Source organism: Syngnathus floridae, chromosome 9 (assembly GCF_059516105.1).
Source record: "Syngnathus floridae isolate MCC-2025c chromosome 9, RoL_Sflo_1.0, whole genome shotgun sequence".
NCBI lineage: Eukaryota > Metazoa > Chordata > Actinopteri > Syngnathiformes > Syngnathidae > Syngnathus > Syngnathus floridae.
In genome coordinates, this window is record NC_142421.1 from 10,060,248 (window position 1) to 10,088,019 (window position 27,772).

The 27,772-nt window shown below is 40.3% G+C and overlaps 1 protein-coding gene across 5 annotated transcripts in view; it reads right to left on the bottom strand.

The window, feature by feature from the left end:
* sipa1l2a (signal-induced proliferation-associated 1like 2, genome duplicate a) overlaps positions 1–27,772 on the bottom strand; it is a 64,316-nt gene that overhangs the window by 24,209 nt on the left and 12,335 nt on the right. For 2 of the 5 annotated variants that reach the window (XM_088385942.1, XM_088385940.1), the window contains exons 2-10: positions 15,524–15,632; positions 13,875–15,442; positions 11,093–11,226; positions 9,030–9,218; positions 5,558–5,732; positions 5,281–5,384; positions 4,353–4,510; positions 3,284–3,860; positions 464–738 (exon numbers count right to left, since the gene is read on the bottom strand). In XM_088385942.1, coding sequence (XP_088242068.1) covers positions 464–738; positions 3,284–3,860; positions 4,353–4,510; positions 5,281–5,384; positions 5,558–5,732; positions 9,030–9,218; positions 11,093–11,226; positions 13,875–15,375 — 3,113 coding nt within the window. In that variant the 5' untranslated portion in view covers positions 15,376–15,442; positions 15,524–15,632. Of the gene's footprint in view, positions 1–463; positions 739–3,283; positions 3,861–4,352; positions 4,511–5,280; positions 5,385–5,557; positions 5,733–9,029; positions 9,219–11,092; positions 11,227–13,874; positions 15,633–21,451; positions 21,534–27,772 lie in introns of those variants that run through there. The other 3 variants (XM_088385945.1, XM_088385943.1, XM_088385941.1) reach the window with 2 other exon arrangements.

Genomic DNA, 27,772 nt, shown 5'->3' on the forward strand with positions numbered 1-27,772 from the left:
AGGACTTTATTTGTCAGCCACAGTGGTGATTCTGATTGTCTCTCGCAGAGCAAAGGCAATTTCACACAGCCCACTTATTCTCATCACATCATCTGAAATATGTTCCTCTTTCTGGAAAAATGGCATCTCGCCACGGGTGAATGTTCCCAAAAACCCAGCCCCTCCCACTCTAATTGCTAAAGTGAACAATGGGGGAGGACAGAAATAAAAGCAATCTGCAAAAGTGAACCATAGCAGCAAGACTTGAGGCATTAATCTAAATGATCTCATTATTAGCCTGAAATGCTGATTGTGAGTGTATTGTTGTACAGGTGCCTCAACAAACAAAGACTCTGCGGGGAAGCAGCTGTCAACATCAAGTAAAAAAACAAGGAAGTATATTTCTCTCCACTAATTATCTCAAATATGGGAGGAAATATCAAGTTAACACAAAAACATGAGAATGAAAAGTTGCATTTCTTACCTTCGAGGGGTCCCATCTTCATATGGTTGGATGATAACCACCTTGACAGCCACAGAGGTGCGCAGAAGGTCAATCATCTGCTCGTGGGTGAGGGTGGCCACAGCCACCTTGCAGATCTCAACCAGACGGCTGCCCTGTCTCAAGCCCGCCTTCCAAGCAAAGCCAAAGGGCTCGACATCAGCCACGATCCCCTCAAAGTTGACGTGGAAACCCAGCTGGCCTAGGCCGTTGCGCCGTAAAGTCATCTCTATGGTTTCACAGCCTCTGGTCGTGATCTTAAACAGGAATAAAAATCAATCTGTTAATCATGTGCAATATGACCACAGTTTTCTGCATCTGAATGTAAGAGCAATTATCTGATTGCAGTGACTCTCTTTAGAGAAAATGGTGTATAACGTCACATTGATTTGGATTCATTTCATAATTGTATGCTATCAATAACGCAAACAAATTCCAGTTGTTAACCCGAACGGCTTTAAAACAAAAGCAATTCCAGTTCAGTATCATTATAGACGTACAAAAAAAAAAGGTCACAGATAAAACCACACACCATCTATTTTTAGCTTGACAACATAATTCGACCAAGCTATTTGGAGGTCTCACTCGAGTGTGAGTGCACTGCGTTGCTGGATACTTTCCCAAAAGTGTTTTCTGTAGAAGCACTGGAGAAGAAATCACACCGCACTCAATGAGCTTTAATCACTGGTCAGATTAGTTGTGGTTGACTGGCTCTATAAACCTCAGAGTGGCAGCTGGCTTCAGGGACACATTAACTCAGACTTTGGCCTGTCAACACTTGACCAGATTCTCACACTAGCAGAAATCCTACCCTGCTGTGCGAGTTGAGCCCAGACAACCATAGTGGACCACAACAGATCAACTGGTGTCCACTAAGTGAGACGCAAAATTAGTTGTGTGGATTCACTCGTTTGTTAATCACTCCATTTCTCTTTGAGATAACAGTCTGGAGCTAAAGAAAAATAAGAATGAGGAGTTTATGAAATACAAAACGAAGGGAAGACTGAGAAACTTGATTCCCAAACTAAGTTGATATGCTGCAAAAACTAAGTGGGGAAAAAAATGAAAATATGAATTTTTAAAACTCGCTGAGAGGATTTTATGAAACACAATACTAAAGGAAGACTGGGAAACTTGATTCCCAAGCTAAGCTAATATTCTGCAAAAACTAAGTGGGAAAAAAAACTACAATATAAAGTGCTTCCTGAAGTTTTTCCTGCGCATCAGGGGACACAAACTTGTGATCAAGTTTTTTTTTTTTTACACTTGACTGTTTAAAAAATGAGTAACAGCCTGAAGTTTAGTTAAAAATGTCAAAACTTTTCTTGTAAGAAAAAAAACATTTAAGACGCTTGATGAAGTCATTATGTAAAGTTCTGTTTACCATTGTGCAGCAGTACTGTTTGAAGATAAATGTTGATGTTAGCATCAATAGGTACGCTTTCATACTGAGAATTAGTTTCATTGTGATGTGCCATGTGACCCGAGATTGAACCATAAAATAATCACAAAGACTATAACACGATGAATTAAGTTTTGTGACCAAAAAAGAAAAATTTAGATTACAACTCAGCAGAGGAGATTAAAATGTTATAACCCCTACAATCCGATTCCATGCAGATTTAGCACGCCAATATTGACCAAATATTGAAAATATCAAAAAATAAATGCTCTACTCACTCTTATATATATTTTTTTTATCCGTGCACACACTGAAAAGTCAAAAGAAAAGGACCACACATAGGACAGTGATGACTTGTTCAATAAAATCCAAACATGGGGGCCCCGAGCTCACTGACACCCTGGAGAGCAGGATGTTATCACAAAGCTTTTAGTGGTGTTCTCACACAGGCTGCACAGGCCAATCTAGTACTTGCTTCACAATACATCACTTACTCTTCTGTCTGGAAACCATTCAAATGAAAACGGAATTGGATGAAGTTCCAGGACAAAAGACTGACACCTTCTGGATTGATGGGCAGGGTCACCACTGATGCACATTTTATAAGGCAAGCCCAGATTGCCACGAGCATCTAGTACTTATTATCTTTTGTGCAAGAGCTGGCAGAAATCCCACGGGCAAATGTGAGAGAGATTAGCATGGGCAATGAGGAGGAGATGGATGTCCTTTGGCTAATCACAAATGCTAATATGGCCTTCTCTGTTCTTTCATGCCATGAATGTACTGACGAAGGTGACTACTTTGTAGAATTTTGGAATCTTCTGAGACATTTACATTATGCAAAATCATTGTCCTTGGGCTGCATATATTTTTGGGGGGATCTGTGCTATTGTTCTAATATTAGGATATAGAATGTTAGTTTTTCAGACCCAATAGCTGTGACTATTTCGTCTCCCAAAATTGGATCCTCTTGGATGCATCCTTCGTAACATCAATCTAAAAAAATTGCCCCAAATTTCATGAATGTTGATCGTCAATTCCAATAAATAATGTATTTTTTCCCGCTAATGGTTTTACTAAAGTGAGAGCAACACATCTAAATATGTGACCCACTTAATGGGCACCCACGCTGACTATGAGTGATAACTTTGAGCCCAAATTAACTAGGAGGGTTAAAATCCTCTTGGGGCTCTTCATTTTGGGGCCGCACACTTTACAAATCAAAGGTGATACGACAGTGTTAGCAATAAAATTCATAAATGGATGGTCGGCTCAGTGGAATGAGACGGAGGAAAGGGGGTTTGGGAAATATTAGTTTACCTCGTTAGTATGCAGTATGGAAGGAATACAATGACTTTAAAATGAAAGAATTATTGCAATTGAGACTTTGAAGCATTTACCTCCAACCTTTGCACCATCTCCCGGATATCTTCTCCACAGTTGTCATGAGCAGACAACATGACACACTCCCCGCGCTCATAGAAGATCTTTATACTCATAATCCCTGAGGTCCATCCAATGACATCGCGACAAGAACAATTGAATACCACATTTTTGGATTCCTCCTCAATGAGCACAATGAACTCGTTGGATATGCCGAGCAAGCAGTCCACATCCGCCGATTGGCCGAAGTCCCGAGCCCGAACGCTCCAAGTGATGGCTCCAACGCTGAAGACATGTGCATCCTTTCTAGGTTTCACTTTCTCCTTCTTCTTGGCGCCGAGGTTAATGAAACTGAATTTGACAGCGGAGTCAATGGTAGCAGTGCTAACAAAGTTTTCCGCTAGGTCCTTTAGGTACTCCTGCCGCGTACGGGTGGCCATGGCTCGGAACTTCTCGGACTTATGTGCTGCATTTTCTCCATTTATGACTTTGGCAAGCAGGAAGTCCCTAAAAACTGCAGACTTTGGAAAGGTCACAGACTTTGGAATCGGGGGGCCGAACGGAGGCACGTCTTTTGACCTGGACACGGCGACACTGGAAGACAAAATGAAATACTTTAACTGAGCGGCTCATAGTATAAAAGACAGCTATTAGAAATGATAAAATACTGCTCATTTTAATCTTGCTCTGTCAAAGGCTGAGGTTTATGTCAACACTAGAAATACTCTGGGAGAAATTTCAATGTCATAATTTCCAGGTGTCGTGATAATAACTGTATCATTACTGTGCAGATAAAAAGACTCACTCGTTATTCTTCTACTGTCAAGTAGCCATGGCAGAAAACAGAACAATTAGTTGAACATTATCATTATTCTTCCAAATTAATAGCCGTGAAAAAGGTAGCACAAAGACATTTATGTGAAGCCAATCATAAGATAAACGTACCCACTTTGCCTTGAGGATATTTAATTGCCTCTCATTCCAAAGTACTATGGCTGCAATATTTGTCGATTTGACACGTTGCCACACATACTGCTTTCAAAGATAGCTTTCAAGGATGCTCACAAGCAGGCTTGTTTTATTTACCTGTAGCAGACGTTATCAGTGCAGGGATTGTGGACTTTAACGATGACAAACACATGCTGGAAATGGGAACGGATGCTCTTTGGAGTAAAAGGAAGGGCCCCGGGCTCCTGGAACACTATGGTGACGATGTCATTGCCAATGTGCCTTTTCCGCAATAACTGAAGACAAGATAGGAACAGCAGTTTAATACAAGAAGGGGAAAAAAATGACAATCGTTGTTTTTATATTTAATGATCCTCAAATGACTTCAGGTTCTTTTAAACTTAAGAGTATGAGGTTTGTTCATGAATGTAAAAGTTCAGTAAATTCAGGCGTAGAGAACATCAATCCCCAACCTACTTCAAACAGTCACTTTTGTTCAATTGTGTACCGATTCTCTATTTTCAGGATTCAGCGAATTTAAATCAAGCTAAAATTAAGGTTGCCGAGGTGAATGTGAGCGGATGAGAGTAAAATATATTTGTCCTGCTGTAAGTTTAATGAGGCTTAAATTAAGTGACATAACTTGGTAACATAAAATAAGAGACACAAATCACAAATGGGTCTCTGTTTATTAATGTCACAACAAAAGGTGTGTAAAAACTAAATTATTGGGCCCTTATGATGGCAGATTTCTGGCACCAATGGTTGTCAAGCAACGGCTACAATCATTTAATTTCACTTGTTAGGATAGATAGGCAGGTCCTGCCCCTGGGGATGCATTGATTAAAATCCTACTATGAGGTACCGTTGCCATGGCAATGCTCGGAGTTTCAACTGATGGGTTGTTACTGTGGCAAAATGATCTCGTCGAGGCGTGGGGGGCAACTGGCAGGAGTCAAGAATGAGGCTATCCAAATATGAAGCTGCTTAGAGACTACTGTCCATCATCAAAGTGGTTTACCATACAGACTCTAAATTGATGCTTGCGAAATTGGTGTTTGCTGACCTGTTGTCTGTTGTTGGGTGTGTAGGGGAGCATGGTGGATACATGAAACATCAGCTCGTAGTCTTTGTAGGTGGTGTAGAGAGAATGTGTGCCTGTGGAATCAGCTGGAACAACAAAAACAACTCAGTCTTAGATTCGTGGGAAAATCTGAATTACCCTGGCAATTGGAGCATTAGGGTGAAAAGGAGACAGTTACAATTATTCATTCATTGCTCTTCACTATTAGAAATGTAAAAGTATGTACCGTCGGTTTACACCGTCCAATAATTTATCTTACTTTTGTTATCTAGCTGCGCTCTGTACTTGGTGAAGCCTTTGAGGCGAACTCTCTGGCCCAAAAGATCCAAGAACTCCTCTAGTGCTGGTCCGGCGCTCTCGTTGTTGTACATTTCTTCTTCTGTGCTTTGGCCGGCCTTACAATAAAGTACGCCCACCTTGTGCTGGAAACTTAGCTGGAAAGAGAGACATCAACACACGCACGTACTCAGTAAGTATAATTTCCTGTTGCAGCTGCGTAGCATACAAAACACTTGTGCATACTCTGCGTGATGCACTCAAACTGCCGAGAGTGGCCACTCGTCACATCACAGCTAATGCGATCGCTTTCATAACCTTTTCTAAGAAAGAGCTGAACTTATTTTTTTAAAAGTAGAGCTATAACATCACATGGGCCCCCATAGGTACTATGTACACAATAACAAGCAGTGAATTTTTGAATTAGAACCAAGAAATGCAAACTAAACTGTCATGGCTTTCAAGTGATGCAATTAATTCCGCTTGAAAACCTTTGTTTTGACAAATATTATTATTGTGATTGTAATGATCTAAATTATTAGAATACTGTTTGACGTCTAACGCAAAGTCTAGCTGACAGTCAAAATATAATACTCCACTTTGTTTTGCTTTGTTTTTACTGCGGGTATTATTACTGGCCAGGTCAAAATGACATGCGGAGCCTCCTCCACCACCATCATCAATCTTTAACGGCTCACTGCTCCTTGAACCTGACCAAAACAAAGAGTCAAAGGGGAAATAATAAATGGCCGCCTGCCTCAGTATTTTGCTACCTGTTGCTCGTATTCTCGCTTTAAAGGCATCTTCTTGAACTTGACCCAGGGTCAATACATCTATACAGAAAAAATGGGTTTCTGTGGATGTGAAAAGTAACAGCAACAAAGTGGAATAGCTTTTCTCTTCGGTTACAGGTCATCAGCTCCTGGTGTACTGCTGACACTGTTGTCATGGTGACTTTCTCTATCAGGCAATCTGCTGTGCACTAAAGTGGCAGCACTGACAGAAGGCTATTATACCATGTCAAGCAGTGGCAATGGCAAAATGAGGTTCCTTCCTTTGAAAAAAAAAAAATCTATTGGGATCACATCACCTTTTACTCTTGTTAAGACATTGGCCGATGGCAAGGACAATTACGTTGGCCTGATGGGAAATGGTCAGTGCTTGAAAAGTGCAAACACATAAATGCATTAGTCAGGCTCCTGGGATATAGCTTCCAAGAGATTTATCTGAAGTAGTTTCAACCCGTGGAAAAACTGCAGACAAAATAATCTCCCTCAACCAAAATATAGAAAAAATAATAATTCTATTAATATCCATGATGGCAAGTGATTGATTTTCTTAAGCAAGAGAAGTGACTGAAAGCGTAGCCTCAATAGTGTTGTTGAGCCCGTGAACAAATCTTATCTCAACCTGAAAGAAATCTTACAATGCAATTACCATTGACTTCTCAGGCTTGCCCACTCAAGTATCAAATAATCAATGTAAACCATCTCTTTGATAAAAAATAAATTTGACATGACTTTTATTTGTGGTTCAAATAATAAGAGTTCTGGTTAAGATACGAATTGAAGACGATGGCAGTAAATCAATAATCACTGTAACATCTGTCCTTATCAAAATTAAATGTACAACGTTAGAGATAATGCAACAGGGATGGTAAAAAAAAAAAAGAGGTTTGTCATTTTCCAGATGGGAGCAACAGATATTTTATATTTTACATGAGCAGTTTACTTAAGAATGTAATTTATGATATATAATCTCAAATCATATCCCAAAATATCTAACAGGCTAATGTGTTTGCCAGGCCATCCGCACACATGCAAAGTACATTTACGGTTTTATCTCCTTTTTCATCCTGGCAACTGAACATATTGCTTTGAGGGATTTTCTCTCAGCATAACTGATCATGTAAATACTGAAGACCTTCTCTCACTAGCCATGCAAACACACACACACACAATTTAATCTGATAGACATACAAAACATGCAACAAAAAGAACGCAAAACGTTGGACTCTTTCCTGTCACATTGTTGAGGTGCTGAAAATCCAGTTTGCTTGCCTTATCAACATTTACACAGCAACAACAATTTTAATCAAATCAGGAGTGTATACAAATAAACATGTCAAATGTAAAAGTGGTCATAATTAAACATCTTTCAACAAAGTAAAGCTGTGATTATAAGCAAAACTATTATTTTTTAATTACATTTAATTCGCCTGAGAGGGATATCTTGACTCTTTCGGTTTACAATGTGGGGGGAAAAAAATCTTGATATATCAGAGGGGATGCTCATTCACATTTTAAGAGGCTGTCCCCTGACATTTGGTCAGAAAGCTAAATGCTAACAAATGTAATTACGCCGATAAGTAGCCATATCTCTCATAGGCAGACAACCAAGTGCAATGCTGCTTAATCCCTGCATGCTTCTTCCTGTCCAACATGTCTAACCATGTTGTTATCTTGAAATGACCACTCGCATATTGATAACATCAGGTATCATCCTGCACTATTCAAAAAATAAATCCCATCACAAAGGTTAGGAAATATGTAACTTGTAATTCAAATTGTGTCATTAGGATTTAAATTGATGGGGGGGGGGCTTGATTTTTCACCGCTGAGCTACAAAACTGGGTGAGTTTTTCAACCATTCAAATCTAGCTGGGGACTTAAACAACACTCTTTTCTATGGTGTATCAAATTTACAAGACATTGTTTTGCTTTCCATGGCCTTTAACGACAGAATCAGATGAATATAATATTGACAAGTGATATGAAATATAATACTAAACATTGTCGGCTCAATATGGCCGACAGTGCAAGTGTTTGCGACCCATATGCCTGTGTCAGCGGAAACATTTTTAAATGTCTTAATAGGCAGATCCTCAGCGTCCTCACCTACGACACATTTTAGTACATTGCGTGTACATCACACGTGTCAAACTCAAGGCACGGGGGCCAGATTTGGCCCGCCACATCATTTTATGTGGCCCGCAAAGACAAATTGTGCATCAAATTCGTGTCATCACTAGAATTGCAAATTGTCTTCACCTTTAATAATATCTTTTTTTTTTAAATATTTGACCAGTTTTTACTCGTCTGATTTGAAAACGAGTTATTTGTCAGTTTATTTTGTAGCTTTTACTGTATATAATATGAGGTGCTCATACATTTATTTGGGTTGACAGTCATAATGGCCCTCCGAAAGAAGCTATGACTACAATGCGGCCCGCGAAAAAAATGAGTTTGACACCCCTGGTGTACATCGTGTAGCTTTTCTGTCCTTTTTAGTTGAATATAGTTCAGCACACCCATTACTTCAGCTTCTGTCCAATTGGCTTTAATGTTCTGTTATGACATTCCATGCCAATGTTGTTAATAATGAATGCGGAGGTGCTCCCAAAATGAGAGTTAACATCTGACTGCTTAAACGGCAACTAAAAAGTCTGCACTTACTCCTTGTTCATCCAACTTGAGCAGTTGCTCCGGTACTTTAGGGGAGTTGATTGCCAGCCTCAAGCATTGGATATTTAGCTCTGGGATTACATATTCAAGCACTTCCTTAAGTGGCAAGCCACGGGCCGTCCCATGTCGTGCTGTGGATGGGATCGCATCTTCCAGAATGGCTCCTCGAAGGGTAGTCAGCTGTCAGGATACCAATGGAAAAGGTTCAAAAATTACACTTTGTTTCATGTAATGCTTACAAATTTGTCACAACATCGGGTACATATTTTGACAGTGTGAATCAGAATTGAATTGTTTTGTTGGCTGGATTTTTGTGTTGTATCTTTATATCCCAGGTGTACTTAAAGTTTTGGCCCGAAACGTAATAGGGTTAGGTCACTGTGTGCGGTCCTTCCATGTAGGTCAGCAAGTCTGGAACACAATGATTTGATGATGGCTTGAAACATTTTGTACCGACGTCAAAATGGGTAAGGCTCGTGCTTGTTGTTGCGAACCCCAGTTCTAATACAATTTCATTTTATGCCGTGCTATTCAGGGCAATGGCTTATTACAGCTCCAATGGGCAGCATTAACATCTCCCACTCTAAATAATTAAAATAGTCTAACTGAACAGTAGATGCTAAGTGGCATTTTAGTGTTACGATCATTAATGTGCCGGTAATGGTGGAAGCAAACAGCTTTAAAACACGCCACTGATAACGATGTGTTGCTGTTTGGAGGATTACAGACACGTTTACACCTATGAATCCCCGCTCCTATCTGCACGGCCTGCGGACTTAGATGTCAGCAGTCAAGAGAGGGGTATGCTATGCTGAAAAGCAGATTACTTTAACAGCAAGCCAGAGCGGGACACAGAGGAAAAGAGCGCTGGAGCTTAATGATAGGCGCCCATGCAAATAGACGCTCCACTGGTTCGGGAGTTAAAAGTGCGTGCAACATGCAGGGTTCGCATGACCCAGATACATTGCTTTATCAAGGGAGTGTCGCCCAAACCTAAGAATGGTATGAGATATCAGTGACATTTCCTTGCCTCACACATCTGTTGTACCTGAATTATTCATTGCCTGAGACCATGAGAGGGTTCCTCTACCATCAAGGGACCATGAGAAGAAGCATTTCAGTTTGTGGATTAATAATGTTGTATAGGTGAAGGAGCACGTGCAAGGACAGTGGCAATGAAATGCCATCTGCAAGACTGAACAACTCAGCCATGACTGGTAAAGACCCAGATTTGGGGAGCGTGAGCTTCCACTTTCTTTCATGACCAATGAAGCGTTTCTGCACACTTACGGACTTGTCACAAAGGAAGTGGTTATAACTCACAAAGGGTGTTTGGCAAGACATGTTTAGCATGGCCACAACAAGGTTCAGGCCAGAGATCTGTTGTGTACTATCATTAATTAAAAACACACTCACCTCTAAATGAAAACAATTCTACTTTTTATAATATTTGATATGAAGTGGCCATCTTAGCAATCGATTAAAATTAACAGGTAATCATTAAACCAAAAACAGATTCTTATGAAACTGACCGTTTCCTTGTAAAGTGAGATGAATCCTCCATTTGTTTATAACATTGTAGAGTAAATGTACCAAAACAATTTTGCTCAAATTAAATTGATAACCATCATTAAACAAAACCTTGGGCAAAATGTCAGAACTTTTAAATGTCCTCAAAAGTACAGCGGGATGAATGCAATTTCACTATCTCCAGTCGAGGTAGAAGAGCAACAGTGTTTATTCAATACAAAATACATTGTATTCACTGTCATTCTCTCTCCCTGTCTGAGCAGACGTTTCATTTTATCTGAGAACAGCCTTGTAACTGCCTGAATGACCTCAGTGACTCAAACATGTTGTGCTCAAGGCAACATAGCATTTAAAAAAATGTCAATACTTTATCAGGAACTGCAGTAGGTATTGACAGTTTGTCTGTAATGAACCTTGAATCATGTTAACCATTCAGTATCTCTGCCGTGTATTTGTAAAAGTTCCCGTCCGATTTATAACATGAGGTTGTATGAAAAGAGCAACTATCAGAGTGTTATGTTTACCTGACTGGTTCTGAAGGTGACACGATAGTTGAACTGCATTCCATCTTTCTCCTTTCCGTCATCCAGACGCTCCCTGCGGACGCTGACTGCCACAGGTCCCAGATGGTCATCTACACCAAAATAGTTTTGGTGCTCTGGAGACACATTTAAAAGAGTACCAAATTAATCTCTCAGTGTTGGCATGTTTTCCAGATCTTTCTCAAGGTTTTAAGATGACTTCTTTGGCAAGTGATCAAAAAGATAAAACCCGTATTTGCTTCGACAAAAAAACTTCATAAGTCAAGTTTTGACAGATTGAAGTGCGCAGAGGAAATGATCCAAAACGTTCCAATTGATTCACTCAAAATTAGAATGCAGGCACTCGTGGATTAGATACATGGAAAATACAGAATTTCCATTCACCCGGTGTAACTCACCACCAGCAACAAACTGCATTCTCATGTTGGATATGGATGGATTTTCTATTCAGATTGTAAGAGCTTAGTGTGTGCAGGTTCTATTATTGTTTTTACATCTGGACTTGATGAATTTATGATCCCGTATCAAGCATACCCATATGAGATGAAGTCAGAGAATAGTGAAGATTCGTTGGGCCATTCTCACGATAAGGTTGCTGCAGATGGTTTAAATGTTGCGTCCATGTCGCTTAGACCATGCATCTTAAATACACACCTCCCTTATCAACAAATCATATTTAATCATGTAAAATGAATTTACTGAGTCAAGGTAAGACATAGCTACCCATGTGAGTAATGCATGACATGTTAGGGATAGTGAACTGAGGGGGCGGCATGCTCGGTTTGGTAGAAGGCCAAAACGCAACTGAAAACTGATGGTGTCAACCGCAGCGGAAAGTTTTATTGTCAACACTTTTGCTTAACGTGTCACTTGGCGTTGACAAAATGCCAAAGGTTACCAAATAGATGGCTTGGGTTGTCATGTCAAATAACACATCAAATTTGTCGTCCAGCCACCTTGTAATGCACAGTCACTTCAACCCTCTGCAAGCACTTTTATTTTTACATGTATTTACTTGGCGCGATTTAGAAAGTATTGAGCCGCTTTAGTTTAACGACTCCCAATATACATGCTGTGACTATTAGCAAGTCTCTGGCCTTTGGCGATGGATAAACACTGTTCATTAGTGCAGTCTTGAGGAACAACACCCCTGCTGATGATGCAAATATGGCTTTAAGCAATCAGTGAGATCAATGTCCAACAGGCCAAGCTGATGGAAGCATTCACGTCATGCTTGAGTGAGTGTGCGTCTTTGTGCATGTGTGTGTGTATCTGAGGTGATGATAGACTTGTCTCTCCAGTTAAACACCTCATCAAAAGGTTACATTCACAAACTGTGCAAAGGCATCATCTTTACAAAAAGAGATGAGCAAGAAAAGCAATCTGACAACTGAACATGCTACTTCAGCTAGATACGCTATACGTGGTGACCTGTGTTACCCGAAAGGTTAAGCACTCTCAACACAACTATTTCATGGGAGAGTGAGTTACGGGAGGGAGTCTTTCAGAGTCAATGATTAGCCGATGACATTCATGGTACATCTAAACAATAATTGTGCCAGAAGGGCTTTGAGTGACGTTACAAACTGACAGCTTTATTTAAAGCAGGGTATTTTTTTTTGTGGACATTCAGGAATCTGCCAATGTTAAAAGGTGAAGCAGCTGTTTTCTGTGTGGCCTAAGGTTGGGAAATTCAATCTGCTGAAAGCAGCCAATCCCAAAACAGTAGGGAAACAGATATGTATGTATATAATGATGTGACGGGTTGGGCTGGCATGAGTATTTACAGCCATGCTCACAGGTGGTTTAATGGGGAGACCTTGGCATGGTTTTGCTGACCCCGGAGTTTTATAAGAACGGTCCTCACACCCGACTGCCCCCCATGGAGAACAGCTGCAACACAGCCTCTCGCTCACTTCTTACTTCACACATGACCAATCACAGCTTCTCACCAAAGTTAGGCGCAATATCCAGAAAGGACATGACCGCTTGTCTCTCAAGCAAGAGAAACATACACCCTTGTACCAAGCACAAGCCAGCTATTGTTCTAGCCCGAATATCATCTGGTCCTGTAGCAACAAATAACTGGGATGTTAAGACATCTGATATGATGAGCTGAGGCTGTTCCATTGGGAAACTTGCTTTCCCACCGTACTTTTTTTTAAGAAGGAAATATATATTCCAAGGAGTCATTTATTTTCAATGCATTGCACAGTCTGTGGTCACCATTTCTACCTCACTGCTACTCAGACAAGCTACCCTCAAAAAGTTACTTCTAAAACTTGCCTTTTTACCTACCTTTATGTTTTTTATGCAATTATTTGATCAAAAAACCAAGTTCAATAGGGTAATGCTCGAAATACCGTATTTTCCGCACTATAATGCGCACCTTCAATGAATGGCCCATTTTAAAACTTTGTCCACATATAAAGCGCACCGGATTATAAGGCACATAGAATAAATATATCAATAACTCAACGTTGCTCAAACGTTAATATCACACAACACACAAAATAAACACGTAAAGCTTACTTTAATAAATTAGTCCTCATCCATAAATCCATATTGGTCCATATATAAGGTGCACCGGATTATAAGACGCGCTGTCGGCTTTTGAGAAAATTGGAGGTTTTTAGGTGCGCCTTATAATGCAGAAAATACGGTACTCAATTTAACACAGTAAAACCTAGATTGAGTGAAGCACTTGCCAAAGGCCATCTGGTAAAATAATAGACAACAACTGGCAGACAAACAGATTTCTTACCTTTTCCATAGAAGAACTTGTGGTAGTAGTAAGCACCAAGGTCAATGTGTTCAATGATGTAGCGTTTGACCTTCTCCCTATGGATGGGCTGGCTTTCTCGAGGGACTTCCAAGACAGAGACGCCAGCATTGGTGCAGTGAGAGCTTAGCGAGGATTCAAAGGAGCAGCTCTCCGACAGTCCGCTGTAGTTGGCACTGTTGGCTCTGGAAAGTGAAATCTTTCTCTCGCCTTCACCGCCGATCTCGTTGCGAAAGTGCGGGCAGCCCAACACCAGGTTATTACTCTTTCCGTCCCCCTCATCAGCATCCAAGTTCTCCTTTGGGTTCAAGTCTTCCCTACTTCCTAGTGGTGATTCAAAGAAGGCAGAATTTCCACTACCGCATCCTATTACTCCAGCATCTGGTCCAGGTCCCGGTAGAGCACTGGCTCCAATGCCGGACAAGCCCCCAGCTGAAGCAGCTGATGCTCCAGTAGTGGTGTTCTTCCTCTGGCTCAAGTTAGCTCGGCTAGCAACCGCTTCACTGATGTTAAAAAGCACGCTCTGAACATCATAATGGGCAAAGCATTTTTGAAAACTGAGAGGTCTTCGATCATCCTCCAGAGAGAGTCTCAAAGCGTCGCTTTCGCTTTTAATTGTCCGCAATTTCCTGAACAAAGATGGTTCAGATGACTCTGACTTTAGACGCCTCATGAAGGACTTCTCCCTTTCTCTGCTATAGAGGAGAGCGCTATCTATATAGTCGTAGCCTGGAATGGTGACAAACTCCCCTCTGGCTATCTGGGCTGCTGTCTGTAAGCTGGGGGAGAGGGAGGCATCACAGCGCAACAACTCGGGAAAACCCTGGGGTGGTACACTGCGGTGGTCCAAGGTATCCACTCTGTAGCCCCTGAGCATGGTGAAAAAGCCATCCCCGCTTAAACCTTGGCGGTCAATCGAGGACGTACTTCCATATTCACGATGTAAAGAGGCCCCGGTGTTTGGATTGACGGCTGTCTGGTCCACTACGTCTTCGGAATCAATATCGCTGATTGTGACATCACTGTTGCTGCGTTGTCGAATAGGGTGAAGGCCTTTCAATGGTGAGTGGCTGAGGAGGTCACTCAATGAATACTTTGCATCAGAGTAGTCTACCTCCATACAGAGTGGTTCTTCTTGCGCATGTACATCCACAGTATGGTCCTGCTGGCCGTTCTGGAATACCGGTATCACACTCTGATAGTTTGGTGATGGCCGTCCATCCCAACCATCTTTTCTTGGTGGCCATTCTGTTACCCTGGCTCTGACCCCCATTTTAGGCATGGCTGGAGTACCATTGGTTTTGCCCGGTCCTTCAAGTTTGCCTTGCATGTTGGAGCCCGGGGGTCCCATGCTGCCATTGAGGGCTTTGAGTTTCCTGCTAAATAACTCCTCTGACTGCATGCCTCTATGGTATTCCTCTGGGCCTCCCACGACTCCCACAAGCTTTGATTTATTATCCGTCACCGGGCTCAAAATACTCATATCTTGCGAACAGACACCTTGAAGAGCAGACTTCTAGGACTCTTCATGATATCACGTGATCTGCTCACTGGTGAAACAAAGAGATGGGATCTCTTTTTTGTGATGCTGTTGTCATACCTCACAAAAGGCCACTGGCACAACTACTAACAACATTTGGATGTGAAGGACACGTGTCTGTGGAGTTCTGAGGCACCGCAGAGTGGAATCTTTTTTCACAGCCTGCCGCCAACGTAGAACGACAGCTGGAAGAGGTTGACCTAAAGTAAAAGGACAAAACCACAGAGTGAAATATTAACACACAGATACCACACCGATTAACGGGGACATTGTTATAAAATTCATTACAAATTTATTTGTATAGTGTATTTTACGTTTTCATGCAAAACGTGGGAAAAGTAGATACTATTATGATACATTTTATACACTGTTAGGTGACGTTGGACAGAATCAGCGGTTGTTTTGGTTTGTGGGAGTCAGTGTTCACCAAATGTAGCTGATCGGAGGATTTAAGAGGAGTTGGTACAATTATGGCTTGATAACTAAACAGATGTATTGTGTATCAACTTGTCCAATGCCTAACAGATGGTGCTGAAGTGAATTACAGTAACAGGAGGCAGATGTTCCGTGAGACGTTTACATGTACAAATATCTGATACTGCCTGCAGGATCAAACATGCAAATTATACAGCAGAGATGTTTTTGCATATTAAAACACAGTTTCATACAGGTTTTTTGTTGTTGTTGTTGATGGAAAATAACAATGGGTTGAATCGGACATGATGAATGTTCATTTTTCATTCATCTTCTGAACCGCTTATCCGCACAAGGGTCTCGGGGGTACTGGAAAGCGGAGCCTATCCCAGCAGTTGGGCAGTAGGCGGGGTACACGTTGAACTGGTTGCCAGCTAATTTTATAAACAGAAATATATTATGAGCCAAAATTCCTGACGTCATTCTACTAGCATAAACTCTCAAGACAAGTTTATTCTATCACTCCCCTCTCGGCTAACTAAAAAGATAAACACAGAAACAATATTGACATCTGTATCAGTTTCATAAATAGTAAATGGGTACAATTACATTGTGCTTCTCTCTTTCAATACTATTTGCCAACTCATTTATGTCTGCTTATCCTGTTCAGGGGTGTGGGGGTTGGAGCCCATGCCAGACAATTGCAGGCAATTGTGAATACAGTCAGTTTTATAGGCGAAATTGACAATTCACTCTATTACTGACAGCCTGACATAATTGCAATTCCCATAGATCAATTTTAACAAACCAGGCTTACTCAAATGTGCCCAAAAAATCGATAGTGTTTCTGACGTCACTTGGTCTCTCGGCCCAAAATCTCCCTTGTTAATGTTTCTAGAGAAGAACAGTTTGTTGATGAACAATTTAAAAAAAAAAAAAAAAACTTGGGTTATTAAATGAAATGTGTTTTTTTTTTCTCTTGTGTATCCATCTTTTTCTTTCTTTGTGATATATGAAAGTAAAATGGGGCTTTGCTTAAAATGAGTCCACAGGCCTCAAACTTTGTTCTTTCTATTGTTTTTGTTTTTCTGTCATTTACCAATAAGCAACTTTGAAATGAAAATGTGGGTCAAATCTAACAGCCATAGACATTTGAGTATGTCTGTCAACTTCAACCAAAAATACAGGATGATACTATTTGGACAAATAATTCTAGAAATTGTCAGTCTTTCTAAAACATGTCACTAAATGTTACCTAATGGCTTGTCTTGCTTTAAACGACTTTGTTTACAAGTACCAAATGGTCGGTGCTATTTAACACAAGCAGTGTGTCATGTGGCAGCAATTTAGAGGGGAAAAAAAGCCTGCTCTGGGAAATATGTCTGTTTAGTGTCGGTAACTGATGAAAGCCAAAATATACTGTATAATAAACAATCCCGAAAACGCTTGGTTAATTTGGGATTAAACTGCTTTTATCGTTTCTCGTCATATAATCATCCAAATTAGATCTTCTTTCACTCCAAAAGCGATAAAGACAGTGCCACATTGAGCCAGTAATGACACAATTGTATTCGAAAACTAACATATGAAGAAAATAGAACATCAACAGGAGATTCTGTGTACCAAACTCACACTCTCTAACGTACTAATCTAATTTGTACAAATATATAGTTTATAATGAATGCAAATAATCAGCAAAAAAAAAACCCGACCTTGTCAATCTATAATTATTTTCTTGTAAATCAAGGCATCTTGAAAGTATCTCCTGCTGCTAGTAAATGTGACTTAAAGAACAGAGGAGTCAGCCTCAATAATTTGCCTGCTTCACCTTGTTTATGTTGCCATGAAGGGTCAGGACAGGGTGAGGGGGCTTTTATTTCACACGGGAGACGAGGCAGCCTAAACCAATGAACATGGTGGTCTGTGTTCCCCTTCCCTCCATTCTATTAAGTTATTTCTCTGTGACATTGATGAATGAACACAGTTGCAGCACGTCTCACAACGTCAACTAATGGAGTGTGTGGCAGGATTCATGGTCAGCAGAATCTATTGTGCGACTTGAAGGTGGCTCTGATGTTCACTGCATAGTGGCAGCATGTGCTAGCGAGGTGGCAGGTAGGCAGGCTAGGTTCCTGACAGGCCCTTATTACTGAAGTAATGTACAGTTATTAGAAATGTTTAGGACACAAAGCCTGGCAAACTATGGGTCTGGATGGAGAAATAAGAATAGAAATCTAAATGGTGATGATTACCGTTTTTTCCGCACTATAAGGTGCACGGGGTTATAAAGCGCACCTTTAATGAATGGGCCATTTTAAAACTTTGTCCATATATAAGGCGCACCGGATTATAAGGCGCACCTTCAATGAATGGCCCATTTTAAAACTTTGCCCATATATAAGTCGATATATTTGGACACGCCTGCTGTAGTGACTCAATATTGGTCAATATATAAGGCGAACTGGATTATAAGTCGCACTGTCGGCTTTTGAGAAAATTGGAGGTTTTTAGGTGCGCCTTATAGTGCGGAAAATATGGTATGCAGGACTGCAGCCCTCGAGGACCAGACTTGGACATCCCTGGCTGAAAAAGATTTTGACAAGGAGGAAACGTTGCAGTTAAAAAGATAAACAGCCATCATTATCACTCAATGATTCCATCATTTAGTTTTGCGGGAGGAAGATAAAAGTTAACAGCCCGACATATTTTTTTGCGTCCTTCCTACTTTAGTAATGATAATGTCAAAAAAGGCAGTAACTAGTCAGATGCAAAGTGAATCGAATCATTGCACTTTTGATTATCCATGTTTCAAGCAAAGTGGCTATAAAACCTTCCCCTGAAGAATCCTTAATTTCATTTTTATTCCCTGATGTCAGATAGACACTGTAATAAATTTAGAAGGAGGCTGCAGTACATCTCATCAGCAAAATCTTAAAATAATCCTCCGACATTGTGGCCTTAAAAGTTAGGCATATAACACAGAGTGAAGAAAGTCAATATATTCTCTCCACCATCTTGAGATTAATACTTATCTGTCAGTGATATGCCTTTTTTTTTTGTGCCAGAGCAGAACATAATGTCAGCCAGGTCTGACAAAGTCCTTATTAATCACTTTTGCAGTATGACTAAGCAAGAGTAGACGTCACCCAACCCCAAACTACTTTTTGATAGATTTTTTTCTTCTTTCTTCATACATTCATCATCACTATTAACTTTTCTTCTTGCTATCTCCAAAATGAATACATAAATCAACAATTATTCATTATGCAGTTCCCCTGACATTGATATTGCTGATAACACCTGCAAGATAGATTTTGGATCTGAGACATCAAAATGAAGAGGGAGAAATACTAGCATATTTGAAAGATTATTTTTTTTTGTAAACACCTACTCATTTATATATTGAGCATTCTCCCCAGTCCTTTTTGCCCCAGGATCAAGGTCAAACATGTTTGTTTAGCTCCTACTATGCTGTCGAGCTGCTTTGAACCTTGAGGTCATCACAGACCTGTGATCACGACCAATTATGTTTATTAAAGCTATGTGTAATTGAGCAATATTAAACCTGCCTCAGTTCCAAACTGGCAGGAAATAGATGTCCCCAACATGTTTCGACCTCCGGAGGCAGAGGGCAAGCCTTGATGCAATCATCCTCCCCTCCCACAGCCAAATTAGGGTGCAATGTAGGTTAAAGGCCAAGATGATTACACCAATTTTCCACCTCATGGACTTCATCATATAGTGAATCAGGCAGCACTGCAATGGGAAGCGAATTTCCAAGACGAACTGTGCATTTATTATTGGCCTTTGATTGTTTCATGGTGACAGGCTATGGCTAGTCATAAATTTGGATGTGTCACACAATGTTCATCAAGACCTGCCAGGAAGGGGAAAATCCAAGAGTAAAGAAAACAAACCCAAGGGCATGTTGCTTGTGCTTCACTGACCATTTGAGTTCTCCATAAAACCACAATTAAAACAATGAGCCACATTCCATGTCACTCCACAGTCGAATGAGATCACATTTACACCGCAAATGGTGTTTACATTTTATCCTACTTAGGGGTGATTTAAAAGTCTGTGGTGCACTCTGTTTTAAGATTTCAACAGAATTAAGACTGTTTAGTAACTTTCAAATAATGAGTCCTAATTAGATGAATGTTTTCGTAAGAGTAAATATGTGCTTCGACATACTTTGATGACTATTTCAGACTATTTGTACTTGATGAACTTGTTTCAGATAATCCTTTTAAAACCATCAGCTATTAGATCAAAGCACACAAAAGAACCTCCTCGACAGGTCGTACAAGTATGCTAGATGTTTTAAAAAATACACTTCTCGTGGAGTTCACCCCTCTCTCGTCGAGGAAATCTAGTGACACGTGGCAACTACCATTAGCAATGTGCATTTGAAAAATGCCACAGGCCTTGCTCTGTAGCCACGCTAGCTGCCCAATTCAAATTGCATCAAGATACTTTCTGAACAGACTGAGATATCATTGTTAAACACAAGCTCTTCTTTGTGGTGTCCTGAAATATGTAAGTTATAATGTACTTTTCAGTTTTTCTCATTGCGAGTTTCCTATGTGCAGAATGTGTACTGAAAATGTGTAAAAATGTTTTAAAAAGTACCGATATTGGTGTCAAAATGTAACAATTACTGAAAAAGCTACTCAAGTTACTGTAATTTGTACTTCGTAAATTTTCAACTGGACTGAACAGGTACCGTGCAGTGGGAAAGGGACATGCCAGCTGGTACCATACGAAAAAAAAAATTAAGGATCAATATGGCTCTAAAGCCATCAACTACCACAATCATATCTCAACACCTCTGCATGTAACAAAATACTTCAATTCAGAACATATATATTAATTAATGTGTGTGTTTTGGTTTTTCTTTGAAATGCCAGCCTTAATATAGGCTATTTAATAAGGAACGGGAAGAGGCTAACTTGTAGGTTATGTAGTGATACATTAGATTCGTTGGTAGAAATTCCAAATCTGAACAAAGTGGTGGACAAACATCCCAGGCCAGATTGTGCTCCAGAATAATCTACTAACTAAGCATTCTGACATGACATCATTTCTTTTTTAATTTGGACATGGCTCACCCACAAATGAGATCATGCCATTACTAGAGATGGGAAGACAAAAGACTCCTGGAATGTGAGTGTGCAGAATTGGTTGAGCTAAACAGAGGAAGCCAGCAGACGGCAGGCAGAGACATTTTGTTTATGTCGCAGCACACACTGACCTTGGCTGCTACCACGACCGGCAAAGAAGAATAAGCAGAAGAGATAAAAAAGCATACACTGACTGTCTCCTAATTCCCCCAGCGCCTGCTTTCACTATGCACAGTGGGAAATACCCCCATTGGCTAATGCTCATTCCCAGGTGCACATGCTTTTGGGAGAACACATCAAACAAACGCCATAGCCTCCGCAAGAGTCTTTCCCCTTGCATAAGCTTAAAAAAAAAAATTTGCACGCTCTGTCTGCATAAAATTCATGGTTTACTTCGGAATCTAGAGGATTAGACAGGAATTTGGAAATTGACGGATACCGGAATTGAGCTTAAATACTGCCCAAACCCTCGGAAAACTTACTGCAGATGCAACGACTGTGACGGTTGAATACAAGATGCATGAAGAGGTGCACGTTAGCTACTTCCTCCTGTTGACTGTAATGCAAGATCACTGAAGAAACCAGCAGAGATCTCGCCACACCTCCTCGGTCAACAGTTGTGCTGTCAAGCATAAAACGTAACAAAAGCCAGCCATTTGTTTTTTCTTCAGCTTTGCGGTCTGGCCTAGTGTTTATTTCAAATAGACCCTATAATGGCGGTAGATGACAGGAACAAGTGTGTGCTTCCTCTGAGTGCTTTTTAGCCAGCAGCAGCTCGAAATCTGGAATGTGCTGGGTTCAGATGAGTCTGAAGCACATGGGTCACCCGTGATTGGACTCCATTTCATTTGGTTCAAGGAACAGTAAGTATTTAAAGAGCTGAGACTACATTCTCACTGCTCTTTATTCATATAGGACATTTTACAACAGCTGCAGTTGTAAAAAAGTGCTTCACATATAGCAATGAGACAACCTCAAAATTATTTGCTTATCTGTGTTTCCTTTTTCAAACGATCAAAAGCCCACATTGCATTTACAAATTATTAAATTAAATTTGTTGGCAATTGTACCTGAAGAAGTTGAATCTGTGGCAAGAAAGAGCAACGTTTTCAACATAGACACCTGACAAACAAAGAATGTATGTGTACATGATAATGAGGAACACTCGAGAATGAATTGATTTTCACCTGAACGTAACATGAAATGAGCACACTCATTACATTTTGTGCACTAAAAGCCTACGAAGCAACAGATGCATCGCACTTTTTGCTCACATGACAACAAATACCCACCGGAGATAATTTGCTGGGCAGTGTCACAAGATGATCAAGATTTTGCAGGATTGTAATGTTTTCTCTTATGAGACTAGCTTTCCCAACATATTTTATGTACCTGTCATGGACTTGTACAACCAGTTACCAAGTAAACAAAACACTAATTTCGGTTCACAGTGGAAGTCCCGCCCATAATTCATGCAAAGAGTCATAGGTTGGACGACTAAGACGGATAAAGCACATGAGTGCATTTAAAAGACAAGTGCTCGTGGGTTTGTCTTCCATATTAGCACAAGAGTGGATGTGAGCAATGGGGAGTGTCAAGGCCCCTCCTGGACTGATTGAAAAAGATAGTCTCCTGTCCACTTGGCCGGCCAGCTGGCTAACTGCCCAGCGCCTGCCAGGCAGCACATTGCCATTGTTCTATAGTTGTTTCGGTGGGAGCTGGGAATTAAAATAAACAGGACAACAGATTTTGCCTGTTTATTCACAAGAGAACAAAGCATACTGCTGCCACATCAACGAACGTTAATGCTTTAGACTGGTTGATGAAGTCCATAATTCCAACAATAAGTAATTGTTACACGCTGTTGCTACCTGTATGTGACAGGTAGCTTTAGTATCACAACTAAAGCACACATGCATAGTTTTGGATTCACTCCCTGTGTATTCAATTCTTGCAGGATTCACTTCCTGTATGTTCACAACAGAAGGAGACCGTGTTCACTTGTGGCTGCTCGAGCAGAGCCCCCTCCCGAAAACAGAAAGCTCTGTGGCCCCACTCCAAAAGGGACCATCTGTCTCATAAAGAGGTGGTGGTGGTGGTGGTGGTGGTGAAGGGGGGCACAACAGCCTTCACTCCAATGGGGAGATTGAGAGGGGACATGCAAGTTTTGATGTGGCCTGGTGGGTCTCCAGAATAAAACCACTATCTATTTCGATCTGCAGACTTCTCCCCTTCTGCTGATCCCCAGCCGCCTGCTGCCCACCCAGCTACTTCCATAATGACAGCCTGTCAGCAATGCACTACCCGGGAAGGAGTGAGAGAGAGAGAAACAAGATAGAAGAAAAAAAAAATGAGGACACAAATGGTAGGAATGGCAATCTCATTTTGAAAATAGGGCAAACTGTCAACAGATCTGTGGGAAGTTTAATTATTTCTTTAAACACAACACATGTTCATGTTCTATATATATTTTTTGTTGATTTGGATACTGCAAATAAATTGTATTTGTTTCATATGCCACTCTTGAGCTGCAAAAGTGGTTGCACTTGCAAGCTAAGTGATGCACAACTGATGAAGCAAATTACCCAGAACTAAACTGCACTGCTCTGGCTGACCTGTAGTACACTACCAAAGGGCAACATTGACCACTGAAGGGGCATGAAAAGACAACATTGTGTGAGCCATCAGATGAACGTTAGGTACATTAGAACTTATGCCCATCATTTGGACCATGGTGCTATTACGGGTGCACACGATAAGTGATTGATCGAATTTTGTGATTTGCGTGCAAGCAGTTATTTGGTTCTCTTCATTCAATTGCAAATAGAGGGCAGTCTGAAAAAAGAACATGATGTTGGCTTTAGGAATTTAAACTAATACTGCACAGAACTATGCAAGTATCTTTGGGCTCCACGAAGCAATAGTATTGGCATGGGGAGTTATGAATGTAAAGCGATTTTACAATCCATTTAGAAAAAACAATCAAAGATTGATTGATTATTTTCATAGTCATGCAAGGTAATTTCAGTCAAGGGCCCTAGCCCAGTGCATATACAATCTTTACTGCCATTTGATGATGTATCGATTCTAATTTATTGTATTGTAAGCAAAACTATAAATAAATAAATAGATAAATAAATAAATAATTAAAGAAAGAAAGAAAGAAAGAAAGAAAGAAAGAAAGAAAGAAAGAAAGAAAGAAAGAGTATTAGAACTAAGAAGTGCTCAAGACTTTTCAAAGAATGAGAAGTGTCTCTTCTGCAGATTTAGTTCCAGGACGCTATGTGCAACCCAACAAAAACAGATTTATACACCTCATCATCAGGAAGCACACGCAAACTAAAATTATATCAAAACATTTCAGTTCTTTAATACCTGCTCACTCACAATGACGGCAAGTAATTTTCTTTTCAAAGTATGTTATTCAGACTGGTGTTGTCGACATAAATCTGGCAGCTTTAAGAATTCAGCCCTCAGGTCACATGCAGAAAGCTCCAACAACTGACAATGGGGTAAGTTTAGTCAAGCAGAAAATGTGAAGGAAAGAGGTGGACACAAGTAAGCACAGATACGGATGAATCACATTTATTACCCACGCAAAAGCTTCCTGTGTTGCCCCTTCCGAAATACACACACTTGTTTGACAACTACTCATTATTATTTTTTTTATTTGTGTATAAATGTTTATAACTCTTTTGTTTGTAAATTCTGTACTTTTAATTATGTGACGCACATTGAGTTACCGTGTTTATGAAATACACAATATACTGTAAATAAACTGCCTTGCCTATAAACACATACATGAAAACAGAAATGCAAGTTAATGTTGGCCGGTGTGAGTGTTTATTTAGACCTCAACATTTAAGACCATTGAATACCAATAGTTGACATGTTTACTTACTTACAAGAGTCTTTTTTTACTCAAGCCATAAATCCTAAAAGGCGAGGATGTAAATCTCTGTAAGCCGCTAAGATAATGAGTCCACTGGGTAGATGCCATCCCTCTGCATTAAATCCACTTGTTGAGTACAAACCACCCAAGAACACACTCCGGCTAGGAATCCACAAAAGACAGGTGGAAAAAAAACATTCTGCAGCTTTTTTCAAAATAGTATGTGCCAAAAGTTTGATGAGAACTTGGGAATAAAAGGCTAAAAGTAATTAAGGGCAGGTCTGGAAGCCTTCAGGGAGTCGCTTTGGCGAACTGCATACAGCTGCTACTTAATGCACACAAGTTTCTACCTCCCCCTGTGACAAAGACACCAACAGCTGAATGACACTTTAGCATTAGCATATGTGAGAGAAAGTAGGTGGCTGCCCTGGGTGGGGGCAGAAATACTGCAGGGGGTTGAAGTACTTTGGGTATGTGTGCAGGGGGGAGGGGATGGGTGGACACTGGTGACATTCAGCGATCCTCTGCCTGACAGGAAGGACAAGGCAAAACAGACAGGGAGAAAAAAAAAATTCAATTTTCTTAAGACAAGATGCATGGGTGAAGGCAGTGAGCTTCAAAATTCTTTTTGACAGCTGGCATTTGAAGTTACGGAAGATGGAGAAAGGCACATAAGTCATTCTTGTGAAGAATAACAGCGACGTGGTCGAGGATTCATACACACCGTGATATGGGTGCAAACTCACAATCACAATTGCCTTTCACTTTGAGAATCTCTCATTTGACACATAATGAGTTTGCATATTTAGATCAGGCAAAAGCAGTATTAAAAGGTTGAGATGGAGAAAAAGGCTATATATCAAGGTTGGTATTTTTTTTTCCGTGTCGACCTATTTGTGTCTTCGATTCATGTACTAAAATCAAAACGGTACCAAGGTGGCCTAAATGGATCCCTTTTATTCTTTTCTGACTGCGCAGGAGTGAAAGAGTTGACTTTTTTCCCGTGGTGTTCTTCAACACAGGCACCAGCACTCAGGCACACACTGTCGCATAGGCTAAAAATATACTTGTTTTCTTTCTCATATAAACTCCAAAGTCCAGCTATTATTTGGATAAGCAAATATTGGCACCCTTCCAGAGCGGCCCCTTTATTTTGATTATTTATATAAACAATCTCAGCATGCTTTTCATTTGTCACTAGTTACACACAAATCCTGCAAGTTATCCGTCCAAACGTATATTACGTCGTACTTGTGGGTTTTATAATTCAACATTCGCAAGTAATGCATCTTTCCCGAACACAGTGTGCAGGTTTACAGACGAGAAGCACAAACAACAACTGTGCTATGATGCTCCTTTGTTGTTCTCACGCAGGCCTCCACACCTACTTTTAACAAGCATGCTTTCCGTTCTCACCGTCATGTGCGTACCAAACTCACTCACCACTACATTTGATGAGATAAAAGTATATTGAAGGCTTATTAATTGGGGTTGTATACAAATATAGTGGAATTCCCATACTATTACAATGTAGTTGTGAAGCAGGTTATTTGGGAGTAAGTCAATCTTTTTAAAACAACAGTACAGGTCTTTGGAGGGATTAAGTTTTGATTACCGTATTTTCTGGACTATAAGGCGCACCGGACTATAAGGCACACCTTCAATGAATGGCCCATTTTAAAACTTTGTCCTTATATAAGGCGCACCGGACTATAAGGCGCACCATTAATGCATCATGTCAGATCTTTAATCCAAATCAAATCATTCTCCGTTTTATCTTTTTTATTTCAACTTCAGATGCAACAAATTACTTTATAGTCACAAAATAATGATCCATAGTCTTTTTGATTCATGATTCATAGTCTTCAGCGGGCCACATATGATTGATTTCATGACACAATGGTTCGGGTCGGTTTAAATTGAGGAATTTGGTCCATATATAAGGTGCACCGGACTATAAGGCACACTGTCTTTAGGTGCGCCTTATAGTCCGAAAAATACGGTATATAGTTCTTGTACGATAAAACATAATTGGGTTTTAGTGTCCTTAATTGGAAAACCGTAAACAGAGTAATTCCAACTACTTACTCATATGTGTTTTGCTCGGTTTTTACTGGTTGGAGGTAGGAGCATGATAATATCAGGAAATGACAGACTTAAATTTAGTTGAATGAATGAATGGCAGCAAGTACGCATCTTTGTGCCACATTCTGCTTTGATCCAGCCTCCGCAGGCATGTTCCCAGCTTTGATTTGAGTGAATGGGAAGGAAGGAGTTTTATTTGAGGAGTGGGAAGCCGCAGGAGGTAACACTTAGATTTTCGTGTCACTGCATCCGCGCAGACTCACAAACTATTCATCAGCCTGCACACATACAACGGAGCTTTTGGAGGAGCGCACAAACTCAAGAATACTGCCCGTTTGCAAATTTGATGTGTCATTTACATAGCAAAGGTAGTCATTACAGAGATGGAAACACATACACAACGACCTACATTCACAAACACTGAAAAGTCATCTTAAAAGCCCCGCTGAGATTCAAATAAACAGAGAAGTTGGGAGGTTTGTTTAATGCTCAACTGACCCCACATACAAAAATGACATTTTAAGAAAAGCACATTTAACTATGATCAGACAAATTGAAAGGAGGCAACTTGTTGCTGTCAACAAACAAGGGCAAGTCCAGGTACTGTGATTCATCTTTTTCAGATTACCATGACCTGGATAACTGAGAATCTACTCAGACATAATTTTACTGTGACATTTAGGTATACTTTAATTAACACACTTGTTCCTGTGAGATTAATTTTCACAAACCTTTGTCTAATTCCACAATTCACTTACAACACAGTGCATATATTTCTAGAACGTCTCTTGTCATTGCTTGTCTTTTAGAGGTTTCTGCAGTTTTG